The sequence below is a fragment of the Carcharhinus amblyrhynchos genome, chromosome 11 (assembly GCF_965287045.1).
Source record: "Carcharhinus amblyrhynchos chromosome 11, sCarAmb.v2.hapA, whole genome shotgun sequence".
In the NCBI taxonomy this organism is placed as follows: Eukaryota; Metazoa; Chordata; class Chondrichthyes; order Carcharhiniformes; family Carcharhinidae; genus Carcharhinus; species Carcharhinus amblyrhynchos.
The window spans coordinates 70,649,978-70,676,697 of NC_137334.1; the positions used below are offsets into that span (position 1 = coordinate 70,649,978).

The 26,720-nt window shown below is 42.4% G+C and overlaps 1 protein-coding gene across 1 annotated transcript in view; it reads right to left on the reverse strand.

Moving 5' to 3' along the window:
• LOC145350212 (low-density lipoprotein receptor-related protein 1-like) overlaps positions 1-26,720 on the reverse strand; it is a 1,564,930-nt gene that overhangs the window by 57,032 nt on the left and 1,481,178 nt on the right. The window contains exons 74-78 of the mRNA XM_080199274.1: positions 26,151-26,285; positions 23,690-23,812; positions 6,907-7,148; positions 2,653-2,831; positions 206-312 (exon numbers count right to left, since the gene is read on the reverse strand). Coding sequence (XP_080055400.1) covers positions 206-312; positions 2,653-2,831; positions 6,907-7,148; positions 23,690-23,812; positions 26,151-26,285 — 786 coding nt within the window. The remainder of the gene's footprint in view (positions 1-205; positions 313-2,652; positions 2,832-6,906; positions 7,149-23,689; positions 23,813-26,150; positions 26,286-26,720) is intronic.

The following is a 26,720-nucleotide window of genomic DNA, read 5'->3' on the forward strand; positions in this document are numbered from 1 at the left end:
TTTTTCCTGTGGGCCCATACTCCCATTGACAATCGCAATTAGAGCTGGAAGCCCATTCAGTCAATGCTAACAATGCCTGATCACAAATACTGATCAGACGTCCTGCTGACTACATACTGTGGAAAGAGCACTTTATCCACTCAATTCGAAAATTGCCCCATTATGTTTACTGCAAGATCATTGTATAACATCCGAATGCTGCTACCTGTAGGCCACTGCAGGTCCTTATGTATGAGAATTCTTCGCAAAGTCCCATCCATGGCAGATTGCTCTATCTTGGGCTGCTTGCCATAGTCTGTCCAATACATCATCCTGTAACCATTCCAAATAAATACATCAACATAATATCGTTAAAACAAACCAAATTACATGACCATTTTAGACCATGGTTTCCTTCAACAAATGAACTATAAAGGGAAGCTTAGATAACAAACTGTGTATTTTCCCCTATCAATTACTATAATTCTGAGAATAACAGCTATTGGGTAACAGATAATGGTTTGCTCCAGCCACATGGTCTAATTAATTGCATCCACAAACTCTGATATTCCAAGTTATCAATTAGTCAATTAAATACTCATGTGATAGCAACTACCTGTAAGTGTAAGTGCTACTTATGATTTTAATTCTGACTAAACATGGGAAAGTTAAGAAGTTTATTTATTATTTACAAATAGGTTTGCATTAATACTGCAATGAGGCTACTGTGAATATCCCCCATTTGCCACAGTCCAGTGCCTGTTCAGGTAAACTGCGAGAGAATTTAGCATGGCCAATGCACCTAACCAGCACGTCTTTCGGACTGTGGGAGAAAACTGGAACACCTGGAGGAAACCCATTCAAACACAGGGAGAATACGCAGACTCCGCACAGACAGTGACCCAAGCCAGGAATTGGACCCCAGGCCCATGATGTTGTGAAGCAGCAGTACTAGCCATTGTTAGCAGAAGTGCCTGAGACTCCCAGGATTGTAATTGTAGTAACACTGTAGAGTCTGATGGTACTGGGGTCAGGGATTTGGGGTGATTTTTGGCAACTCCTTCAGGTGTTGAAGAAGCTCCAAGGTGCCTAGATAGGGATATAATTATAGTTTAGCCCACATTTAGTACAATTCACCAACTTGGAAAAGGAATTAAAGTTGTGCTGGGAACAGCTCCCAGGTAGACTTGTGAATGGCATCGATTGCCACCTGAATTGGTCACTTGCGCTTATGAACAATGCTGCTTGTCATTTTGATGCATTGTGGTGTACCCTCTCCAATCAGCAGCTAGATGATTAGCAATAAACAATCATTGAGTATTATATTTTACTGTTCAATTGCTGCTGAAGGTTGAAGATAGCTTCCGAAACAGGTTGTACAAGTTGTAAAGACTTCACCAACATTCTAACCAAATTTATCTTGGAAATTTTCTCAGAACTTCACCTGAAAAAGAGTGTTGCATTAATCTACCTCATTGAAAATCTTATTTGAGATACAAAGATGAAAGGAATATTTATTCTTTCATGGATGTGGGTGACACTGGCAAGATCACCATTTGTTGCCCATCCCTAATTGTCCTTGAACTGAGCAGCTAGTTGGGCCATGTCATAGAGCAGCTGAGAGTCAACCACACTGCTGTGGGTCTGGAGACAAATGTAGGGCAGATCAGGTTAAGAAGGTAGATTTCCTTCTCTAAAGGGCATGAATAAACCACTTGAATTTTTATAACATTGGATGGTCGTTCATAATCAACATTACTGAGACTAACTTTCAAGTCAAAAATTTTTATTAAGCAAATTTCAATTCCACCAGCTGACATTTCAATCCCCCTAGCATAAGTTGGGCATGCCCCTTTTGGTGGCACTAACTTCCGTAAAGTAAATTTAAATGTTCAGTGTGACTGCCAGTGAATGGGTGAGTGGATTAATTAGTGAATGGGGATAGTGGTAGGGTGGGTAGGATGGAAGGTGGGTCAGGTTGTAGCTGGGTGTGGTGGCAGGTGGGTAGGCTCTTAGGTGGGTAGGAGAGTAGATGGATAGGGTGGCAGGTGGGTATGGTGGCAGATGGGTGATGTGGGTAAGTGGTAATTGGGCCCAGGGTACTTGGATCAAACTGGGTCAGTCAAGTGTTAGTGGTTTGGACTGGTAGTTGGGTTCGATAAGATTGAGGGGTCATCGCAGGGGGAGGGGGAGGGGAAGAGTAGGCGGTGGGTTGTAAGCATTAATCAGGGAGTCAAGCGGAGGGGACTGTAATGCAGGGTTTGAGACTTTTGTGGTGGTCCCTGGGGAGTAGGAGTATTGCCCGTTGGAAGTTCAGATTTCTTGGATAATTTCCTCACAGGTCAGCGCAATGGGATTTCTGCAGGGTCCCAATGCACGCTATGGGCTGTAAGCCTGGTCTCTGACAACCTGGAGGCCAGAAGAATTGCACCATTGATTTTCCTTTCACATTCAGATCTTGCTTCAGCTGCTGCATATTTCTGTTGCAGTTCAGATCTCCAGTATTTGCATTACAAATTTCTTAACATTTCAGAATGGGTAAAGTTAGTCATATTCACAGATAATGTTGAATTTGCAAAGTTGCTGGTATGTAACATGACTGGCCATGTCTTATAAGTGTGCATGTTGCTTTTCTGAACACAATTGAGTGGCTCAAACAATATAGCACCATACCCTCTGCTGGGATCAACAGCAATCGCACAGGGCTTGTCCATCATCCCAGAGATAAGTCTTTTGTACTTCTGTCCATTAATCTTAGCCACATAAATGACATTTCTGAAAGAATCGGTCCAATAGATATTTTCAGCAACCCAGTCAACTGCAATGCCCTGTGGTGCCTGGGAGCCAGGAATCTGAAAGAGAAATGAAATTACATTATATTTGCTTTTAGAAGCCATTTTTTCACAAGAATATTGTTTGGGGAAATGTAAGTGTCAAATTTTTGAATGAGTTACAATGAGATCGTTTTCCAGGGATCTTAGATAAGGTGTTCATTGAACTCTAGCTTTGATGGTTTCTAAGGTATCTGATCTATAAGTCAAATGTTAAGTCATATCTATTGGGAATAACTTTCATTTATAGAGCAGCTTTCAGAACATCGGCAGCTCCCAAAGCACTTTATACCCAATTTACACATAGCAAGTTCCCACAAACAGCAAGAAGATAATCTATAGATAATGTTTGTTGAGAGGTCAACATCACCCTAGAGACCAGGATGATTCCTATACTTCCCTTCAAATAGTGCCATGGGATCTATGGTACTTGGTTTAAACCAAAGGATAGCACCAATGTCAATACTACACTGAAGTATCTGCTTATAGGCTGAAGTTTCTTGGAGTTTTCCCTGAACTCTGACCTTTCTGACTCACGGGTTAGAACGCTCCCACTAATTTAAGCTTAGTGCTCATTGCTATCTATCCTAACCCATTTAAGAACTCAGATTTTTAAAATTAAGTTAATGAATTCACATGAGCAGGTCAAGTAGAGCAACTCTGGCTATGCTGATGGTTCTCAGCAAGGTGACTCGATAGTTGTTATACTTTTTGATGTACACTGTGCTCTTGTCATGACAGATATTGCACGTCATGGTTACAGAGCGGACTGGAGTGAATAATTTGAGCATTTATTGTTTTCCAATCTCTTCAAATTTGATGCCTATACCAAATCCACTCCGCTTGGGATTAATATGAAAGCAGGATCAATTCATAGTGCAAAATGGTCACATCTATGTCGCCAATTGGATTTCTAGATGTTTGACTACATTTGACCTACAGTTCCCAGTATAAAATGGATCCACACGCATCTAGTTTTTTTTTCTATCTTGCTGCAACATATGAAGAAAGTTGCATCACTGAAGAAATAGGAGGTGATTCTCCCAGCCTGCTGTACTGCTCTATCAGCTGAGGCTGTTTAACGGGTTTCCCACTGGGTGCCCAGGTCTCCACAAGTCTGCGGCTTCAAGACCTTTGGTGTAATCGGCTCTGTTCTGATTTCCGGCATTGAGCTGGTTTAAATACTGAAATTCCCATTTGCCTATCATTAGTGCAATCTAATCTTAGTGCTAGCATCTCTCCCCATCCCTGCCAGGAGTAGTTCGCTCCAGCCCGGTTTACAACTAGAGGGAACAGTGCTCATTGAGGCCCCCCAAGGAGAGTAAGGGGGAGGTGCCCCTGGGCATTGCGAACCTGCCCCTGGGCATTGCCCAAGGGTCAAACTGGCACTGCCCAAGAGGCACCATGGCAGTGCCCACCAGTCGTCAGACAGTGCCATCGGGGCTGGGCCAGAGGGGCTGGGACCCATTGAGGGTGGGGTCCATTGGTGGGGCCAACCGGTGCGAGCGGTGGGTCCCACTATCACTCTACCATAGTAATGCAGGGACAGGGAGCCATGGTGTGGAGTTGCTGGCATTGGACTGGAGTAGGCACATTAAGTTGTCTCCCAACACCAGTTAAAATCCAATAGGTTTATTTGGTAGCACAAGCTTTCAGGGCGCTGTTCCTTCATTAGGGAGCGGGAAGAGGATCATTGGATTGTGAGGGAGGGGGCTGCATGGAGATAGGATTGGGACTGCCAGGGAGTGGTGGGGGGTGTCAGAAAGATCAGGGCTGGTCGGGGAGGCATGAGGGAGGTAACATTGGGGTTTGTCCAGAGTGCTCCAGGAGGCCAGCGATCGCGGGGAGGGGGGTGAGGCTTGGGGTGGTCAGCGTGGCAACGATGTGGGGTCACAATTGGGAGACCAGCAGTGCAGGGCCACTGCGCATGCGCCAGTCTTCGTACTGACAGATTAGTGCATGTGCAATGGCCTGCTCAGCACTATGCTGCTGGAATAGGCCCTGCCCACTGATTTTCAGAGAGAATCCCGCTAGGGCACTCTGCAGTGCTCAAAGTATGGGAGATTTTAAAGATCCCACAAAAGAAAACAGCGGGAGTTACCCCAGTTTTTAACGTGACTACAGCACTTAAGAGTTTTTTGGTAGAATAGCCCCCACAATGTTTACTCACGAATAATGTACATGCCAGCTCTTTGACAGAACTTGGAAGTATGCACTCTGCACTTACACAATGATCATAGAATCCCTACGGTATAGAATGAGACCATTCAGCCCATCGAGCCTGCACCGACAACAAGCCCACACAGGCCCTATCCCCATATCCCTACGTATTTGCTCCGCTAATCCCCCTGACACTAAGGGGCAATCCAGCATGGTCAATCAACATAACCCATGCATCTTTGGGCTGCGGAAGAAACCACAGCACCTGGCAGAAACCCATGTAGACATGGGGAGAATGTACAGACTCCACACAGACAGTGCCCCAAGACTGGAATAGAACCAACGTCCCTGGCACCGTGAGGCAGCAGTGCTAACTACTGTGCCGTCATTATTCCAATTTTATGACAGTTGGAAAGTTGACTTTTGAGATGTACATAACACAATTAACATGCCAGCTAAATGACAAGCTGCATAAAAGAATCCTCAGATCTCACACAACTTAAAGATTAGGTGACAAATCAAGTGCAGCTCACTTCCGCCCTGTTAACCATGCTTCAAATCAAAAACACATATTTGCAAACCCTTTATTGTTATAAATAAAGCATGAAAAATGCTATATTCATTCATTACTTGAACAATGGATTGAAATAAAATTGTCACACAACAGTCTGCAGCTCATAACTGGGTAAGTATAGGAAATCGCCTTCATTTAGTTATGATTCATCTGATACCCTTTGACAGCTCAAACAATTCAGCTATCTTTTTACCTCTCTAGCTGTTGGGAAAGCCTTCAGAACATGCTTTTCTGCATAGACTTCCAGAGTTAAGTCTTTTATCAAAGTGTCAAGTTTAAGATTCCAGGATAGCTGCTTCTGTGCTTCACGCGAGGCAGCAAGAGAAAAGCACACTGCGCCACAGGGTGAACGCTGCAACAATGGCAGTGACATCTTAGTTCAGGAAAGCGTACCTCATGGGAAAGAGTGGGGGAAAGGCAGGGGCAGGCACTGTCTGCCCTTAAGTGAGTGAAAAAGGTTCAGTGGGACTTTGATATTCAGTTTCATCTGAAGAGCCAAGAAAAATGAGCAAACCCAAGACACATTCCCATTCCATCTCATTCAGTGGGAAAAGCAATACAAGTGGATTTTTGCCATTGCATCTTCAATGATCTGTTGCTGCACTTTAAGAATAACTTGATGGTGGAATACAAAGATTCTGTAACCAAGAGCATGGCCTTTGGAAAGCTCCTAGAGACACAAACACACTAGGGGAAAGGTTCAAAAACACCCTTTGAAGACAGTTTTGAAGTTTTTTGCGCAGCATAGATTTTATTCTGGGTAATCAAAACTGGCACAATGCTTCCAGGTTCGATTCCCAGCTTGGGTCGCTGTCTGTACATTCTCTGCATGTCTGCATGGGTTTCCTTTAGGTGCTCCAGTTTCCTTCCACTGTCTGAAAACCATGCTACTTTGATGCATTAGCCATGCTAAATTCTCCCTCAGAGTACCTGAACAGGCGCCAGAGTCTGGCAATCAGGGGATTTTCACAGTAACTTCATTGCAGTGTTAATATAAGCCTATTTCTGACATAATAAATAAAACAACTATCAAACTGCTGTATGTAAAGGTGCATTAAACCCCTGGTTCAATAGGAGATAGTAGCATATAAAGCAGCCATGTTAATAGAAAAGTGTAATAAAATTCATCCAGTACTGTCCCGTGAATTAACTCCTAGGATTACATCACAAAAGCACCCAGCCTTAAAACATAATCAGTAATGAGCAAAGAAAAAAACCAAAAGCCAGAAGGGAAACAAAGAGAAACAATAAACTGAATGTTAAGTAAATGTACAATAATAATTGTAAATTACATTATTAATGTACTTGCTATTAAAAATTCACTCTTAATGATTTAATGGATTAGTGCTTTCTTGAAATTACATTCAGATCTGTGGCATCACTTGTCTGTCTCTTCCGTTTGTCTGAGATGTCTAAATAGGAGATCCTGCCTGTGTGCTCGTTGGTCCAGAAGATCTTTTTGCCTTTAATATACACATCCATCATGCTAATTTTGACAGTCTCATCTCCTTGAAACACTTGTTCATAGGCTGAGTTGGGGTCAAATGGATATATACTACGAATTTCATTTCTGGTCGCAATGTAGAGCACTTGATGTTCTGAACCTGTATGAAGATTACAAGGAAAAAAGATTACATTAACTTGCAGTTACACATTTAATGTTTACTCATTTTAGTGCTTACTAACATAGACCAATTTTCAGGCAAACGAAGACCATTGGTCCATTTAATCTATTATCCAACTTCCCATAAGAACACCTTAATATTGGAAATTATAAAATGAATGAATCTGAATTTTATTTGCAGAAGCAAATTTTCTCATTGAACCCTGTCGTAGAGTGTTGCTCCATCAACTTTTCTGCACGCATTTTGTGTGCTTATTCATGTATCGCTGGAAAATAATGGCTTGATTCTTTATTTTCATTTTTTTTCTCATTTGAAGTGATGACCTCTTGTTCTTGAGTTCCATACATGGAAGGAGAATATATCTGAATACATGTCCTCCAAATCCCTGATAATCTTAACTTTAACCAAATCGCCTCAGAGAAAGGTTTTGGGGTCAATAACTTTCTTCATATGTCAAAATATGACATTAGGGCGGCACCGTGACACAGTGGCTAGCACTGATGCCTCACAGTGCCTGGGACTTGGGTTCAATCCCAGCCTCGGGTCACTGTCGGTTTGTATGTTCTCCTCTTGTCTGCGAGGGTTTCCTCCGGGTGCCCCGATTACAACCCACAGTCCAAAAATGTACAGGTTAGGTTGATTGGCCATGCTAAATTGACTGTAGTGTCAGGGGAATTAGCAGGATAAATGTGAGGCGTTGCAGGAATAGGGCCTGCATGGGATTGTGGTCAGTACTAACTTGATGGGCCAAATGGCCTCCTTCTGTACTGTAGGGGTTCTATGATTCATAACTCTATCACCTTAGTTGTGATATTATATTAGTAGCCAGCTTTCTCGCTCCTTGCAATATGTTGACAACATTTTTTTTAAAACAAGAGGTGTTCTGTCTCCTGATTGCCAGATATACTTTTTGAAAGTTGTTTTCTTTGTTTAACTACACACTTAGCTTTACAATCTAAAATTATGTTCACTTTCATAACTGCCTGCGAAGACAGTAATGATATTACAATAAAGGTAAAAAGTTGCGGAGGCTGGAATCCAAAACAAAAACAGAAATTTCTGGAAAAGATCAGCAGGTTTGGCATGTTCTGTGGGAAGAGAAAAGAACCAATGTTTTGAGTGTGGATGATCCTTCATCAGAGCTAAAGACAAGGAAAATCAGACAAGACTTATACTATGAGGATGAGGGGGAGGGAGTTGGGAGGGCTGTAATTGATAGGACTGGCATAGACAAAAATACAAAGAGAATGTAAATGGTGAAGATAAAGGCTGAGAATGGTTCTAAGAGTGTTAAAACTGGCCACAAAAATCCCAAGATCTCTTTTCCTGATATTAATATGACCTTTCCCTCCAATAGAAGCTTGTCTAACCATATTCCCCCTGCTGCCCCCTACATGACCCCCTCCCCTCCCCCGACCAAAAGTCTCCATCCCCCTACTGCCCCAACAATCCCTGGTATACAGACCACAACCTGGCCCCTGAAGCCTCTGTATCTGGCCTGTGGACTCACTCTTCAAATTATGGGTAATTGAATGAAAATCTGCAAGGGTCTGTTTGTACAATGAGAGACTGATCCTCTCCCACATTTATGGCTAAGGAGCCTAATGGCAGCAAATCTGGTACAGAATCAGTCTTTGATAGGATGAGCAGTGAATATTGTAAAAGTGGTTGGTTGCTGTTTTGCTGTGCAGATGCCAGCTTCTGAGAGAGAGCACAGGGCCAAGGTGGTGAAGCGAACGGGGAGACCAGGAGGAAAGACACAGTGAGGGAAAACATGCTAGGGCTTGGCAGAGAAACAGTAAGAAGGGTGGCAACAATTATGAGTGTATGAGTTGGATGAGAGAGAGTCTGTGTGCATATACGAGTCTCTTTGCGTATACATGCATGCATTTGAGAGTGGGTGACTCTAAGTGATTTACAAGAGTGAGAACTGTGAGACTTAGAGCGACTCAGAAACACACACCAGGCCCTTCCCAAAAATCTATCCACAAAGCAGTTTGGCAGAGGAAGAAATCCCTGGTTGAAAGGCAACCCATTTCTGACACCTTTTTTCATATGAATTGTGCCGAGGCCAGCATTGTACATGTGCCACCCAAGGTAAATGTAAGGTCATTGTCTGTTAAACCAACTCCTTAGCTAAGCCTGATCTCTACCCCTTCCTGAGTGAGCCTGAGGCCTAGTCTATCTCTTTCTAGTTTTATTGGCGAACTCTGCTGCTGGACAAATTCAAATGGGCATTTTTATTAATTAGTTTTGAACTAATGGGCTTTGACAAAGGGTCATCTGGACTCGAAACATCAACTTTTTTCTCTCCTTACAGATGCACTCAGACCTGCTGAGATTTTCCAGCATTTTCTCTTTTGGTTATGTTATATTTTTATAAATTACTCTTTTTCAAAATTTATTGCTATAATATTTCATGTTTGATGTTGGACAAAACCTTATCTTACTTGATCATCAGCTCAATGAATGAGGAGAAAATTGAAATGCGGCCCCACCCAAAAAGGTTGGAGGAGGCCGATCTAATATATAATGCACAATAATGTTTCAATGCTGTTGGAGATAAAATAATACCTCTGAGATTGTTAGTGAGTCAAAATACAGTGGCTTTTATTTCAAAGCCCTGGCTTTTATTCCAGAGCTTTGGGAGAACTGGTTCCTAAAACGGACTGCCAGGCTTCTCATCGAACACAAACACAAATGGGTTTTTATACTTCATGAGTCTTAGTAACAAACATGACACAAACTTCCAGTTCCAGTCAAAATTTTTGATCTTCCCTCTTCAATTACAACGCCTGTGACTGTTTCGGCATCTCTGTCTTTGAAGTTACTTGTGTGATTAACATAAACAGGCAAGGCTTGCAATGTCTGCAAAATAACATTGACACCTGACCATTTGTATTCACATCTGACCATTTATATTCACATCTGACCATTTGCCTTTACATTCACATCTTCCCATCTGTCTTTATGAGAGTTAAAGAATGAAAGACATGAACAAGTAATTTACATTAACGCCAGGAGCAATATAAGCCTGGGAAGATCAGCCATGATGAAGGGTTATGTTTTTGGATATATTCTAGGTAGAAAATTCATTAACCCTTTCCCTTCTTCAAATGCCAAGCTACATATCTGTATTAAATCGCATCTGCCATTTCTCTGCCAACAGACATAGCTTTTATAGATACTATTTATTTATGAAATAGTAATAATCATCTTTGTCATAGGCTCAGTTTGGAAATACAGGCAAATTCGATACTTTGGACATCATTCCATCTTCCCAATTGTGAATAAAAGTGACAAAACGAGTAGTAGCTCCGAGCTCCATGCAACACACGCACCACTCCATGCATTATGATGTACTGAGTTTACCCGCCAAATCCGAGTCAGTATACATTGTAATTAATTCTATTGGCCTGAGCCTTAAAAATAGACCATTACATGAGGCAGTGCCAAATGTCTATTTGAAGTCCAGACATATAATGTTCACAGTCTCACCTTGATCTGTTAGATCTGTAACCTGCTCAAACAAATTTAACATATTGGTTAGGCATAATCTACCATTCCTAAACTGTTTCTTAGCCAAACTCTGGTGCTCACCCTTATCCTATCACTCATCATAGTTTTCAACAATTTCCTTGCAATTGAGATAAAACTCTCACCTCTATAATTTTACATTAAGAATAAATGGACGGTATGTGGTTAGCATTGCTGCCTAACAGCACCAGGGACCCAGGTTCAATTCTGGCTTTGGGTGACCGTGTGGACTTTCTTCATTCTTCCTGTGTCTGCCTGGGTTTCCTTCGGGTGCTCCTATTTTCTCCCATAGTCCAAAGATGTGCAGGTTAGATGGATTGGCTATGTTAAATTGCCTCTTAGTGTCCCAAGATGAGTTAAATGAATTAGCCATGGTAAATTTTGGGGTTATGGGGATATGAGGGGGGAGAGGGCCTGGGTAAGTTACTTTAGCAGAGAGTTGATGCAATGACCTCCTCTGCACTGTAGGGATTCTATAACAGCCACTTATGGCCCAGGATTGTGGAGCAACCCAGGGCAGAGATAAGTGATGGTGGGGGGGGTTTTGTGGGATGGGAATCCCAAGATGATTGTGCCAGATGGGATGAAGATGTGTCAAGAGCAAGGGCAGGGAGGTGGTTCTCAGCAGGTTCCTTCCTCCCCAGTATCAGCTCCCTTGACCAGGCATGAAATGCCTTTGAATGAGGGCACCCACTCACACTCCCCTGCTCCCTTCCCCACTCCCCTCCCTGGGAGATAACAAGCAGCCTGCACAGATTGATACTCTTCGCATGGCAATAGGGACAGTAGAATGAGGCTTTTAAGTGGTCATTAATTGTCCACTTAAGGGTTGCAACGGGTCTTCCCATCCCAGATGCTATTTTGGCAGAGACAGGAAAGTAGAAGAGTACTCACACGGACCAAACTGCCACCACACCTCCCCACTCCTCCAACCTCACCAACAAACCTCCAGATTCTGCCCTAAGCTTCTCTGTCAATATGGTTGAAAATGGTATTCGTTGCACCCAACAGGCACACAGCAAATTGATTTAGCAGTTTGGTGCGCACAGACACTCGTTCCACTATTAAATTCATTGATTACAAGTTTATACTTTGTGGGCATAGTGCTCATGCTCTATGAATTAGAAGCTTAATGCATGTTAAAGGAACTCTTTGAGGAATGTGTCTACAATGACCAGGGCAGGCATTGAGCCTGCATTGCTCAAGATTATTCAGCAGCCCCAGAACTGGCAAAAAAATATATTTTCCATTTCTTGTGGATAAACAAGGATACGGATTATTCTCTCCACCTCCACAATGCTGGAAATTGGCTTTTGTTGCCCAAGCTAGCTGTCCCCTTACAAAACTGCTGTGCCTACATTAATTAACTATATGATTGTCTCTAGGTAGCTCATTCTAACCACGTAGATGAGGCCTAATTTCAGGGCAGAATTTGGCCTTTTATCGTTGTACCCAGCCAACTTCCACCCCCAGTGTCGCTATCAATAGCATTTCCTTTCTCATTTTGACTTTATAGATCTGTTCCTTTCCTGAATATTTTTTAATTTCCAATATCTTTAATTCCTGTTACCTCCTATTACTTTGATATCTTCAGTTATCGACTCAGATTGTACTCAAGATTTATTACAATGGTAAATTGTTTATCCAGTCTTCAAACCTCTTCAAAATGCTTTGTTCTTTTCCACATACAATCTGCTAGCTATAAATAAACAGTTTTGTTTAATCTCAAGCACATTCTGAAGTTAGCTCATTTAGAATTTTGTTCTTTTTATGTTCTGTCTTCATCGTGACTATGGTCACTGGGTCCCAGATGTTTCCTTGCTGCTGCCTGGCATATCCTTCCCTCTTTAGTAACAAATTCAATACTGCAATCTCCTTCATAAATCATTTTCAAATGAGTCTCACATAACTTCAATCAATTCTGCTTCACAAACTGTCCCTGTTGTGCTGTTGGAAAGAATGAAATCCTTGTGATCACAACTTCAGACTTACACACTCATTTACTTTATGACCTTCACAGCAGTATACCTATCTCCTTTGGTAGCCTGTGGCGAATTCCACGCACTAACTATTCCCCTTTGCCACTTAGAAAATCCAACTACACACACACTTAAAAAAGCATGTTCAACGTCATTCTTTGCAGTTACTGATGAATAGCATCTATTCATCATTCCTTCTCAATGCTTCCAAAACTCACACAACCCCTGTATCTTTCTTCACTCCTTTGAAGTGCCCTGGGATATTTTTGCTACTTTAAGGATGCTATATAAATGCAAGTTGTTTCTCCTGAACTATATTTCAGTTATTCCAATGATATTGATTTGCTGCCTACAGGCTGAGATTGTTCTTTATATTCCTTGCATTAAACATAATTTAAATCATCCTTCATAATTCTTAGTCAATATTCCTCAGTGTCCTTAGCTGGTGGCCTGATTACTTTTATCATTCTCCCTCGATATTAGTTTCAAAAGAACCTTTCTCACTGCACGGAACGGGCAGCATGGTGGCACAGTGGTTAGCACTGCTGCTTCACAGCGCCAGGTATCTGGGTTCGATTCCCTGTTTGGGTCACTGTCTGTGTGGAGTTTGCACATTCTCCCTGTGTCTGTGTGGATTTCCTCCAGGGGCTCCGGTTTCCTCCCATATTCTGAAAGCTGTGCTGGTTTGGTGCATTGACCCGAATAGGCGCCAGACTACGATGACGAGGGGAATTTCGCAGTAACTTTATTGCAGCGTTAATGTAAGCCTTACTTGTGACGAATAAACAAACTTTAAACTATTTATCCTATTGCTAGGGACCACTATGGTTGAGCGTAATGATGCCACTGTACAGTCCCCAGTTGTCCTAATAATCTCAGGAAAGCGAAGCCAATCTTCCAACACTGTGTGTCTCTTGCCATGACAATAGAAAACGCTGGGAACTCTCAGCAGGTCGGGCAGGATCCGTGGCGAGAGATAGACAAACTTCTTGGTCTCTGCAATTCTGTCAGAGATTTTGATAAAAGGTCATCAACCCGAAATGTCGGGCAAAACTTTTCCCCATCAGGATGTAATGCAAGCCACTGATTCAGAAATTGCCGAAAGACATTCTGGAGGAAATGGATATTTAAGTGACCCATCTCAGGAAGCTCGGTCTATTCTGGGATGGTGAGTGATCTTTTGAGCTTGGTCCATCATGGTGGCATATGGTCAGCATTGCTGCCTCACAGATCCAGGCATCTGGGTTCAATTTCCAGCTTGGGTCGCTGTCTGTGTGTAATTTGCATGTTCTCCCTGTGTTTGCATGAGTTTCCTTCGGGTGCTCCGGTTTCCTCCCACAATCCAAAGATGTGCGGATTAGGCGCAATGACCATGCTACATTGTCCCTTAGTGTCCGGGGATGTGTAGGTTGGAGGGATTAGCGGGGTAAATATGTGGGGTTACATGGATAGGGTCTGGGTGCGATTGTTGTTGATGCAGACTCGGTAGACCAAATAGCCGCCTTCTGCACTGTAGGGATTCTATGATTTCCATGAAATCAGGAGGTCATCTAGCATTGAAAGTTCGACAGCCTCACCATCGAATGTGGGTGCAGCTGATGTATGTAGAAAGTACCAGGGTGCCTCCATTCCTGATCGCCATCCACAAATAGGTGATTTGGGAAGGGTCAAAAATGTTTGGGCTGTTGGATATGAGGGAGAAAGCCTATCACAGTAACAGGCATTTGTTGCTACTTATTTGTGTGGCGCTTTCCCATTGAATGTCTTCCTGAATGAACATCGAATCTCCGGCTCCAATGGATATCTTGCCTGCTGCTGGGGGGCTGTCCCCATTTCAGGGACTGCTTTCTGGCTCGACAGGTACCTCATGCACTGGCTGGAAAACCAAGGTGGCATCAGAGATTGCCTTAAGAAGCCATGAAGGGTTAAAATTGACCACCCGCCCATGACCTTTCAGGTGACCAGTCCTGCCTTCATCTACCTCTCATGGAGGTGGGAATACGGTTGGGGGGACAGCTCAATGGGATTTCCCTCCTGTTTTTGTGTCCTCTGCCATAGACCCACTGCCCAGAATAACTGGAAAGACTGTTATTGGGTGAAAGGCAGGAGAGGGTAAATGATGAAAGGATAACCATGCAAGACAAAGGGAGATGACAACAGGATAAGTAAATGAAGGAAGTAAATAAACCTTGATAAGAAAACCCTACCCGTTAACCATTTTTCTCTGCAGCACGGTGGCACAGTAGTTAATATTGGTGCTTCACAGTGCCAGGGACCCAGGTTCAATTCCAGCTTTGGGTCACTGTCTGTGTGGAGTTGCACATTCTCCCCATGTCTGTGTGGGTTTCCTCCAGCTGCTCTGGTTTCCTCCCACAGTCCAAAGACGTGTGGGTTAAGTTGATTGGCCATTCTAAGTTGACCCTAGTGTCAGGGGGATTAGCGGGGTTTATGGGAATAGGGCCTGGGTGGGATTGTGGTCAGTGCAGACTTGATGGGCTGAATGGCCTCCTTCTGTACTGTAGGGATTCTATGATACTCTCACCACAAATGCTGCCTGATATGTGGGTGAGACCAGCAGCTTCTATCAACATTTCAGATATCCAGCAACCATTTTTGCTTATGTCTCAGGCCACATTTATTCTGTTTTACCTAATATTAAAACTTGATTCTTTAGAAGTTGCGTGAGACGCAATCCTGAAATTGTGGCCTGGATGCCATTCTCCTTAGGTCTCCATGATAGTTGATGATCTGGAATGCATTGCCTGTAGGATGGTACCATCAGATTCAATTTTAGCTTTCAAAAGAGAATTGGATGAATATTTTGAGGGGAAACATTTGTAGAACATGGGGAGGAGGAATGGTTAGCTCAGTTGGCTCACGTGCGGTTCAGAGTAACATCAACGGTGTGTTTGGAAGTAGGCTGAGTTAGACTTGGGGCCTGTCTCCTCACCCTGTCCCTGAGAGTGGAAGGCAATGGTAAACCAGCACAGGCAAAAATGGCCAAGAAAACAGCTCAGGATGAAACATCAGCAGACAAAGAGCCAAGGATCTGCTTCCAGGCAGAGTACACTTTAACGAATGAAGAGCAGGGGAGCAGGACTAATTAGATTGGTCTGGCAGAGGCAAAGTGGGCCAAATGGCCTACCTTCAGTGCTGTATCATTCTATGGATCTCATATAACATAGAACATTACAGTGCAGTACAGGCCCTTCGGCCCTCGATGTTATGCCGACCGGTGGAATGAATGTAATGACCCTCAAACCTAAACTATTCCAATGTTATCCATATGCCTATCCACTGACCATCTGAACACCCTTAAAGTTGGCAAGTCCTCAACTGCTGCAGGCAGGGCATTCCACGCCCTACCTCTGACATCCGTTTCATAATTACCACCCCTTAATTTAAAGCTATGTCCCCTCATGTTAGCCATCACCATCTGAGGAAAAAGGCTCTCACTATCCACCCTATCTAACCCTCTGATATCTTGTATGCCTCAATTAGGTCACCTCTCAACCTTCTTCTTTCTAATGAAAACAACCTCAAGTCCCTCAGCCTTTCTTCATAAGACCTTTCCACCATTCCAGGCAACATCCTGGTATGATAAGTCTTTCTCATTGTTCATGAAATTCCCTTCCTAAAGTAAATTCCCCTTCCTTCCCACTTGAACCTTGATCTCTGTCTGCTTACCCTCCCGAACCTCGAGTTCTTTCCAATCATCAATCGGCAAAATGTCACCTGTGAGTAAACCTCTGATCCAGCATCTATGTTCATTATTCACATCAGGTCTCACGCTACTTCCCTAAAGTGCACCACAGTAGAATTTTAAACATGATGCAGGTCTATTTCTGAAGGCCCAAAGTACCTTTTGGAATATTAAAAGTGAAATATAACCCAATGGTAACTTCAAACAGTTCATACTGGGCTTTGGCGTCATGCCAAATCCTTTATCAACAGATTTTTATTTTTAGAAAAGATGTGAAACCTAGAAAATCTATAAATAGATTTTCTTAGACACCAGGAAAAAAGGCAGGTGGGACATGTAGGAAAATTGCACTGCAAAAATTGGTAGAATCCCTACAGTGCAGAAGGAGGCCATTTGGCCCATCGAGTCAGCACTGACAACAATCCCACCAAGGTCCTATCCCTATAACCCTATATATTTGCCTTGCTAGTCCCCCTACCATTAAGGGGCAGTTCAACCTAGTTTATCAACCTAACCCACATATCTTTGGGCCACAGGAGGAAACCAGAGCACCCAAAGGAAACCCACACAGACACGGGGGGAATGTGCAAACTCCACACGTACAATTACCCCAGGGCCAGAAGTGAACCTGGGTTCCAGGCGCTGTGAGGCAACAGTGCTAACCACTGTGCCACGTGCCTAACTATAAAGACAGGAAATGTACGCTGAAGTGTACAGCAGCCAGAAATATCAGACAAATACGCAAGTACCACAATTTTTGAAAAATTAGCCATTGGCTTCTTAACCATATTAGGCACTTTCCTGAGCCAAGATACAACGACAAAAGAAAATGCTGAAAAACTTAGCAGGTCAAAGTAGCATCTGTGGCAAGGGAATCAAAGTTAACATTTCAAGCCAATTACAGTTCCAGTCAGAACTGGAAAATGGTAGCAACTGGTTACATTTTAAGTAAGAATAGAAGCAGGGAACAGAGAGGATGCCGGGGGACAGAATAAAATGGCAGGCTGGTTTGTGGGATGGAATGTAGGAAAGGAGAAATGATGATAGGATGCAGCAGGGCAAGAGGAAATGTCAACAGAATAAAAAAAACGAGGAAAGTAGATAAACCCTGAAATGATGTGGAGATGCTGGCGTTGGGTTGGGTAAGCACAGCAAGAAAACTCACAACACCAGGTTGAAGTCCAACAGGTTTATTTGGTAGCACAAGCGTTGCCCCTTCATCAGGTGAGTCATTCCTATTGGACTTTAAACTGGTGTTGTACGACTTCTTACTGTATAAACCCAGAAATTAAATTGGTTACAGCAAACCAGTGTTTCAATAAAACTGGATAAATAACACCTGCTGTATTTTTGCCTCTGCTTGGCTTCCATATTTAATGAGCTGCTAATGGAAAGGATAGGCATGTGGAAACAGTTCATTTTCTTGCTTAATTGCTATCTGATTTTTCTCTCTGATGTGCTATTCTGTATCACGAGCAAAGGATCGCACTCACTGTGTGAACAGGTGTTATCCCTCAATCAGTTCATCCATTTTTAACAAAACACAGGGTGAAGAGTAGCTCATGTAAATTAATGAAGTGTTACTTGAATTAAGCTACTAACATTACATGCAAAATGAGTTTGTTTTTTCTCTTTTGAGTTTATGATTTATATTCGAGAATTGTATGTGAGAGAGGGAGGCTATTTGCCCCACTGCGGAATTGAATGTGTTTGCCCACAGTGAGTTTGTTGGCAGGGAGTCTTTATTCAGGTGAGAAGGTGGCAGATGATGGCCCTGCCGACTTCCCGTCACACCACCAAAAGTCGGTGGGAAGGCTCGTGGAAGTCCTTGTCACCCTGCAGTCAGTTGACACCCTTAAGTGGTCAATTTAGGCCTCATCCTGTTGCCACCAGTATTTACCCAGCAGTGGGTGGGGACAAACCATGCGGGAAGACTACAAAGCAAACCCTGTGAGATTTACTTGCAAACTCTCGGGTGGTGACTCATTCAGAGGCATACAGTGCCCGATTCAGGGACCTAGGATTGAGAAGGGGGCTGGTTGTGGACTGCTGAGAGCTACCTTCTTGACCTTCATAGCAAAACCCTCCCTCACCCCACTTCCCCGAAGCCGCAATGCCACTATCCACTCACCTGTGCATGTTGTGCCCAGTCCATGGTGATCTTAGGCACATTGAAATTGGTTATGGTGGTTGTGCGAGGGAAGACTGTACATTAGCAACAGCATCCACCGCCACCCCAATGGCATTGCCAATTAGGGAAGAGCTGGTGCCTCCTGATTGACTGGCATCTGTCGGTGGGCAAGCCTTCTGCCACCAGGGGTCCTTGATCCTGGGGAAATCTTGCCACTGGGGACAGCACAGTGGCACAGTGGTTAGCACTGCTGACTCACAGCGCCAGAGGCTCGGTTCAATTTCCAGCTTGGGTCACTCTCTGTGCAGAGTCTGCATGGTCTCCCCTTGGTCTGCATGGGTTTCCTCCTACAGTCTGAAAGATGTGCTGGTTAGGTGCATTGGCCTTACTAAATTCTCCCTTCGTGTACCCAAACAGGTGCCAGACTATAGCATTTAGGGGATTTCCACAGAAACTTCACTGCAACGTTAATATAAGCCTACCTGTGACTAATGAATAAAATTTCCTTATTGCAGTAATTTTTTCTTAAAGGAGGTGATGCTAACTCTCGCTGATTCTCCAACCAGGGGTGAAACCTCCATCATTTCTAAATAATAGTTCCCATTGTATCTGTAGGCTCACCGAACAATCAGAACCCAATTATTCCCTTGTGCCTTGCCATTTTCCCATAGCCTTCAAGTGTTTTCATGTATGCATTCAATTCTCTTTTAAAAATTGCTGAACCTGTTTGCTTGCACGCTTCCAGGCAGTTTATTGATGAACCTGTTCACTGAGATATCTACTGGATTGTGAATTTAATCCAGATCTTGCCAGATTTCATTAGACAATCCTAAAACATCACGACGTTTTCAGCCACATGTAAATTTTTAATTAAGGTGCATAATTTGACGGCAGGCTACAATGCTAAAACACAATCTTAGTGGACTGAAAGAATTAATGTTTGTTGATGTGCGCATTCATTAAGGTGAGGAATATATTGCCAGGTCCATTATTTATAATTGGTGTCACAGCAAAAAGAACGCTGAATTTCTGATGGGATGTGGCACTTGTGAGTTAAATGTATTAGCTACAGACTTTTGTTGCTGCTGTCATTACGGTTGTCAACTCTCTGGGAATATCCCAGAGTTGAAGATTAGTCTCCTGGATGCTGTTACAAGCAACCCAGAGAATGAAACAAAAATCTGAGAGGTATGAAACAAATAATAAATGTTTTTCTTTTTAATTTTCTTTGAATACTTTTACTTACTAGTTATAAAACCCTTGCGGAGATTGGGGAGGGGGAAGTGTGGCAGAGGGTGGGAGGGGTGGCGGGGGGCAGTAGATTACTCTAACTAACAGTCAAGATTAATTAATTGTATTACAGCTTGGTATGAAATGAGCGGTCTATGTGGTGTAGTGCTGTTAGGGAGATTCCAGGACTTACCTGCAAGGGAGTAGGAAATATCAGAGGGCAAAGCACCTGGAGCCCGTTTTGCCATCTTTCAAATGATTATTTACACTATAATATTGTCAGAGGTCCAGGAGTAATTCATTATTGTAACATTGCATTCTGCGCCCTCTTCTTTCCTTCTCTATGTATGGTATGTTTTGTCTGTATAGCGCACAAAAACAATGCTATTCACTGTATATAAACATATGTGACAATAATAAATCAAATCAAAATTCAACTGAGTACCAAAAAAGTGTCGACTGGCATGGCAGGAAGTGGCAGTTGGATTAAAATAAAAACAAAATATTATGGATGCATTTGGAGAAATGGATCCACTTATGGAAATGTAGAGGGCAGGTTGATTCTCAGCAGGAGGTCATGTGATGATCCAAGCCTAGTTGGATGCCCAAAGTATCATGCAGTTTGCGGTGAAAACAAAACAGGGAATGTGGTTAATTCATTGAATCATAGAACCCTATGGTAGGGAACTCCTTGAAAGTGGAGTTACAGGTGGACAGAGTGGTGAAGAAGGCATTCAGCAAGCTTGATTTCATTGGTCAGAACATTGAAAACAGGAGTTGTTGAAGTTGGACAAGACATTGGTAAGGCCACACTTGGAATACTGTGTACAGTTCTGGTCATGTTATTATAGAAAGGATATTATTAAACTAGAAAGAGTGCAGAAAAAATATACTGAGATGCTCCTGGGACTTGGTGGTTTGAGTTTTAAGGAGAGGCTGGATAGACTGGGACTTTTTTCTCTGGAGCATAGGAGGCTGAGGGGTGATCTTATCGAGGTCTATAAAATAATGAGGGGCATAGATCAGCTAGACAGTCAATATCTTTTCCCAAAGGTAAGGGAATCTAAAACTAGAGAGCATAGGTTTAAGGTGAAAGGAGAGATACAAAAGTGTCCAGAGAGGCAATTTTTGCAGGCAGAGGGTGGTGAATGTCTGGAAAGGGCTACCAGAGGTAGTAGTAGAGGCAGGTACAATTTTATCCTTTAAAAAGCATTTAGACAGTTACATGGTTAAGATGGATATAAAGGGCTATGGGCTAAATGCAGGCAATTGGGATTAGGTTGGGGTTTAAGAAAAAAGGGCTGAAGGGTCTGTTTCCATGCTGTAAACCTCTATGATTCTAACTTTACAGAGCAGAAGGAGGCCATTGAGTCCATCAAGTCTGCATCAACCACAATCCCACTCAGGTCCTATTCCCTTAATCCTACATATTTACCCTGCTAATCAAACTGATACTCGGGTCAATTTAACATGGCCAACCAACCTACCCAGTACATCTTTTGACAGTGGGAGGAAACCGGACCACCCGGAGGTAATCCACGCAATCATGCAAAATCCACACAGACAGTGACCCAAGGCCAGAATTGAACCCGGATCCCTGACACTGTGAGGCAGTAGTGCTAATCACTGTGCCACTTGTGGCCAGGTGATTAATCTTTTAATCTGTGAGGAGACTGAGGTAGATTCAATTAAAATTAGCTGGAAACCTGAGTGAACACCCACCCGTGTCCAAACACAATTCCTCATTTCCATGCTGCCTCTTGACAATCATCATTAGTAAACATAAGAAATGGGAATAGAAGTAGGCCATTCAATTGCATCCACCTCTCCAGCAATTTCCTCAGTCTCCACTCACAGCTTTGGTATACTATTTCAGGGTTTCTCAACAGCGATGCAACATTGGGGTCCAGAAGGAGTTTTGAAGGAGAATATTACAATCACTTCACAGAACCTCCCAATCTAGCTCTTGGATTAACTCAACTCTTACCATTTGCACAGTCTTACTGGTACAATCAGCACCATATCAGTGATGTGTTCCACCTGAACCTCTAATGGTCGCCACATCTTTGCTCAAGAAGAGGCAGAAAACATTCCTCGTAACTACAGATTGATCAGTTTAATATCAATGGTTGACAAGGCTTTGGGAACAGTAATCAAGAAGAAAAAAAGAACAGGTATTTGGCAAGGTTTAACTTAATTAAGGAATGCCAGCAAGGATTTGTAAAAAGCAGATTATGCTTGACTAATCCAAATGAATTTGTGCAGAGAAAGTCGAAGATGGGAATACAATGGATGTCATAGATATGAATCAAAAAAAAATGTTTGGCAAAATACCACATAAAAAGTTAGTTAAGAAATTTGTGGCTCATGGAATATGAGGGCAATGACAGGTTAGATAAAATATTAGTCTGAGGGCAGTATACAAAAAGTTATGGTAAATTTTTATTTTTCAGGCTGGTGGATGGTAGACAGTGGTGTTCTCCAAGCTGTTGAGATGCCGGCGTTGGACTGGGGTGGGCACGGCAAGAAGTCTTACAACCCAGGATAAGGTCCAACAGGTTTATTTGGAATCACAAGCTTTTGAAGCACTGCTCCTTCATCAGGTGAGGGTCAGTGTTAAGATTACTCCTTTTTGATGTTTTGAACTTGACTATTGGAATGCGGATTAAACTTTCAAGATCTGCCTGTCGCACCAAATGTAGATATGTTGCCCGTTGACTCCTCTGAAAAGTCCTCTCCTATTTGAGTATTACGTTAGCTGAAAAAAGAACTATTTCACATTTGGAATACAAGAGAAAGGTGACAGGATAGGTGATAAAGTCTATAAGATTATGAGGGTCATGGACAGAGTGGATAGTCAGAAGGTTTTTCCTTTAGTGGACGAGTCAATTACTGGGGGGCATAAGTTAAAGGTGCGAGGGGCAAGGTTTAAAGGAGTTATACAAGGCAACTTTTTTTGGAGGGTGGTGGATGCTGGAACTCGTTGCCAGGGGAAGCAGATAAGATAGTGACTTTTAAGGGGCATCTTGACAAATACATGAATAGGATGGGAATAGAGGGATATGGTCCCCAGAAGGGTAGGGAGTTTTAGTTAAGTCAGACAGCATGGTTGGTGCAGGCTTGGAGGGCCAAAAAGCCTGTTCCTGTGCTGTAATTTTCTTTGTTCTTCTTCTTTGTAGCTCTGCTCATCCTACAGGTATGATACTTGAGCAATGCTGAGGTTGAGTATAAATCTCACCGGTACATTTAATGAAACTGAATTCACGATATCTGTTAATTTTAGCTCGGTATCTGATAAAAATGAGCATGAAAGCTGATGAACCGATATATAAACCCAACTGTTTCTTTGATGCCCTTCAGACAATCAACCTGTCTGTCATTTGTAAGCAATCTGATTTAGGTTTGATTTAAGCCTCTTTCTTCACTCAGGTCAACTTGGGACAGTTATGATTATTATCCTGCCAGTATCTCCCATCTCCCAGGAGCAAACAAAATATTTCAGATATACATTAATTTGTCTATTTATTTGTAAATCCTTTTACACCAATTACATGATAAAAAACCCAACATAAGAAACAGAAGCAGCACTAGTCTGTTTGGCCCCTTGAGCTTGCTCCACTATTCAACAACATCGTGGCTGTTTGATTGTGACCTTAGTTTCAGTTTCCTGCTTGCACTCCAATAATCCTTGGCTCATTTATCAATCAAAAATCTCTGTCATAAAACATGAAAATATACTTCAATAGCAATGTTTCAATGCATTATAAATGACATTGAACTTGCTGTTCCTATTCCATACTAGCTCACTATAAGGCAGAGAATAAATACCAAGTCAAAAATGAAACAGTCAACATGAGTTATTCACATTTTAAAAAAATCGACATTCAACAGTTAACATTTGTAAATTTTAATTTAGCATGCAATCTTTGTGCATCATTACCTTCTGTTTTACAGCTGTGGTTATAAGTCTTTTTATAGTTTTTTCCACATGCACACATGTACGACCCCTTCGTGTTATTGCAGTAATGTGAACAAGTTCCAAATTGAAGGCACTCATTAATATCTATAAATAATCAAAGCAGATGTTGTTAATATGAAAGGTCATTTTGTATTAAAGAATTAGAATTGAAACATCGATGGCTTTGGAATGATGACTTTGATAATTTTTATCTGATTCACTTTTGGGATGTGGATGTCGATGGTTATGCCAGCACTTATTTGTCTATCCCTAATTGCTTTTCAGCAGGCAATAGTGTGCTGCCGTATTGTAGCATCGCAGCCCAAGTGAGGTACGAACACCCATAATGTTGTGAGGGAGAGAGTTCCAGGATTTTGACCCAGTGACAGTGAAGGAATGGTGATATATTTCTAAGTCAGGAAGATGAGTGGTTGGAGGGGAATCTCCAGGTAGGGTATTCCCATGTATCTGCTGCCCTTATCCTTCTACCTGGTAGAGATCATGGGTTTGGGGGATGCTATTGAGATGCTTGGTGAGTTTCTACAGTGCAATTGCTGGGAACTTACAGAGTGGGATATGCTGGCCTTGATCATTCTGACACCGGAAAATCCCACCCAAGATCAATGGACCTTTCCATAGTACGGGCCCACCTGATTTCCATGGCAGGCAGAGAGGCAAAATTCCACCCACAATGTTTTTGAATACATAAAGTAGTTTAATTTTGAAATGGCGGCTTTTAAGATATTGGACATGACAAAAGTGAACAGTAAAGATACGTTTGTGTTACTTACCATTCATCCATTTGTTTCTGATTACGACATGCTACCATTAATTCACCGTGTCTATATTCTTATGAATATCTTTAAGCATAAGTCCATGAAACAGGTAAAACACTCAAAAGGTGACTAGTTTATGAAAGTAAAATGGTTACTCTCAGTTGTCTCCAAATGGTCATCATTGTAAGATTTATCAGCATTCTGTATTCAGGCTGTGCAACAAACACTCCCAAGAAGTATAAAGCGTGGATTCATTGCAGGGTTGCTTCTGCCCTACTCCAATAAAATGCTAACTTAAGGAAATGGCCTCTCTTGCACCAGAATTACTGAGCATTCTGGACAACAACCTGAGTAGTTTGCTGATTTTATTCCAGTTACAGCTTCCAGGTTTGTTTTTTTTTGATTGGGGGCGTGGGGGAGGGGGCAGAGTGGGGTGGGGGGGGGGGGGTGGTTATCATTACAATTAAAGCTACCTAAATTTATTTCACACAGGAATTTTCAAACCAAACGAGAAATGTGGAGATTGAGATTCGAACCGACACCTCCAAAGCTGAAAGGGCAAAGTTTAGACCCATTTGTCACCTAGTAATATGCAATATCTTTACACTTTATGACATAAATAAAACAAATGATCGGTTTTGAAAATTGATTTTAATGAATTTGAAAATAAAGGTGGGGTGAGTTTTCCACTGTCACCCACTCATTCTGGAACCAGAAATTCCCGCCTGAGGTCATCGGACCTGCTGTTTGTCTATCAAGATATCCATCCCATCCATTACAACCACCACAGTGGGTGGGACCAGAAGTTAGCTCTGGTATTTTCATAGAATCGTAGAATGATCACAGTGCAGAAAAAGGTCATTCGGCCGATCGAACTTGCACCAACATTCCAACAGAGCCCTCCCCCCATATCCCACGTGTTTACACCACTAATCCCCTCTAACCTACACACCCTGGGACACTAAGAGACAATTTAGCATGGCCAATCCACCGAACCTGCACATCTTTGGACTGTGGGAGGAAACAGGAGCAACTGGAGGAAACCACGCAGACACAGGGAGAATGGGCAAACTCCACACAGACAGTCACCCAAGGCCAGAATTGAATCATAAAATGAGACCTTACAGTGCAGAAGGAAGCCATTTGGCCCACCAAGCCTGCACTGACAACAATTCCATCTAGGTCCTATCCCCATAACCCTGCATATTACTCTCCCAATCCCCCTTACACTAATGGGCAATTTATCATGGCCAATCAACCGAATTACAGCTTTTTGGACTGTGGGAGGAAACTGGAGCACCTGGAGGAATCCCACACAGACATGCGGAGAATGCACAAACTCCACACAGTGACCTGAGGCCAGAATTGAAGCCAAGTCCCTGCAGTGCTAACCACTGTGTCACCATGCCGCATTAGAACCTAGATCCCTGGTGCTATGAGGCAGCTGCACTAACCACTGTGTCACTGTGCTGCCTCCTGTTCTCTACACTTCTGTTATCTTAAAGTTTAATCTATATTTTGCTGACAATTGGAAAAGGTGGGAATTGCAGGCAAAGAAAAATGTTGGAATATTTAAGATTTCACACAACAGCTTGTAGATGAGAACTAAATTTAAGAAACATTTCTTTTAAAGTCAGATCTGATATCATAAAGAATGAGGTAATTACCTTCACATTGCTTTGAGGCTTTGTTTCTTTGAAATCCAGGTCGACACTGACAGAAAAGTGAAAGTGTTGTCCTATTGCAGTAGGCATCAATCCCACAAGGATTTATTTCTTCATCACAATTAAATTCATTATAATCTGGGAAAGAAAGATTTAAATAAAATCAAACATGCACATGGACAGCACTGAAGTCTATAAATCACAAACAAAAATGGAAAAAAAAACTAGAACACAGCAAATCAGTCACCACTACTGGAAAGAATGGGCAAGTTTTGTGCCAGATATTGCAGAGCATGGCATATTAGTCGGCCTTTGAAGCCTGGAAAAGTCCTTCAAAAAACAGTGGTAGACTTACTTGATGAGTATAAAATGTAAATGGATGAGTGTCGGTGGTCGCCATTTTGAAATGTGCATAAAAAGTACCTTGAATCAAATCGATGTGACATGTTTGTTGACTGAATTAGTTCTAAGAAGGCTAACTTTAATCACAATCAAGAAGTTTTAAAACCATCAAGTTTAATGTCTTTGCCATCTGTGCGGATCTTTCCATTCTGGAGATTAAATCTGGCAGAG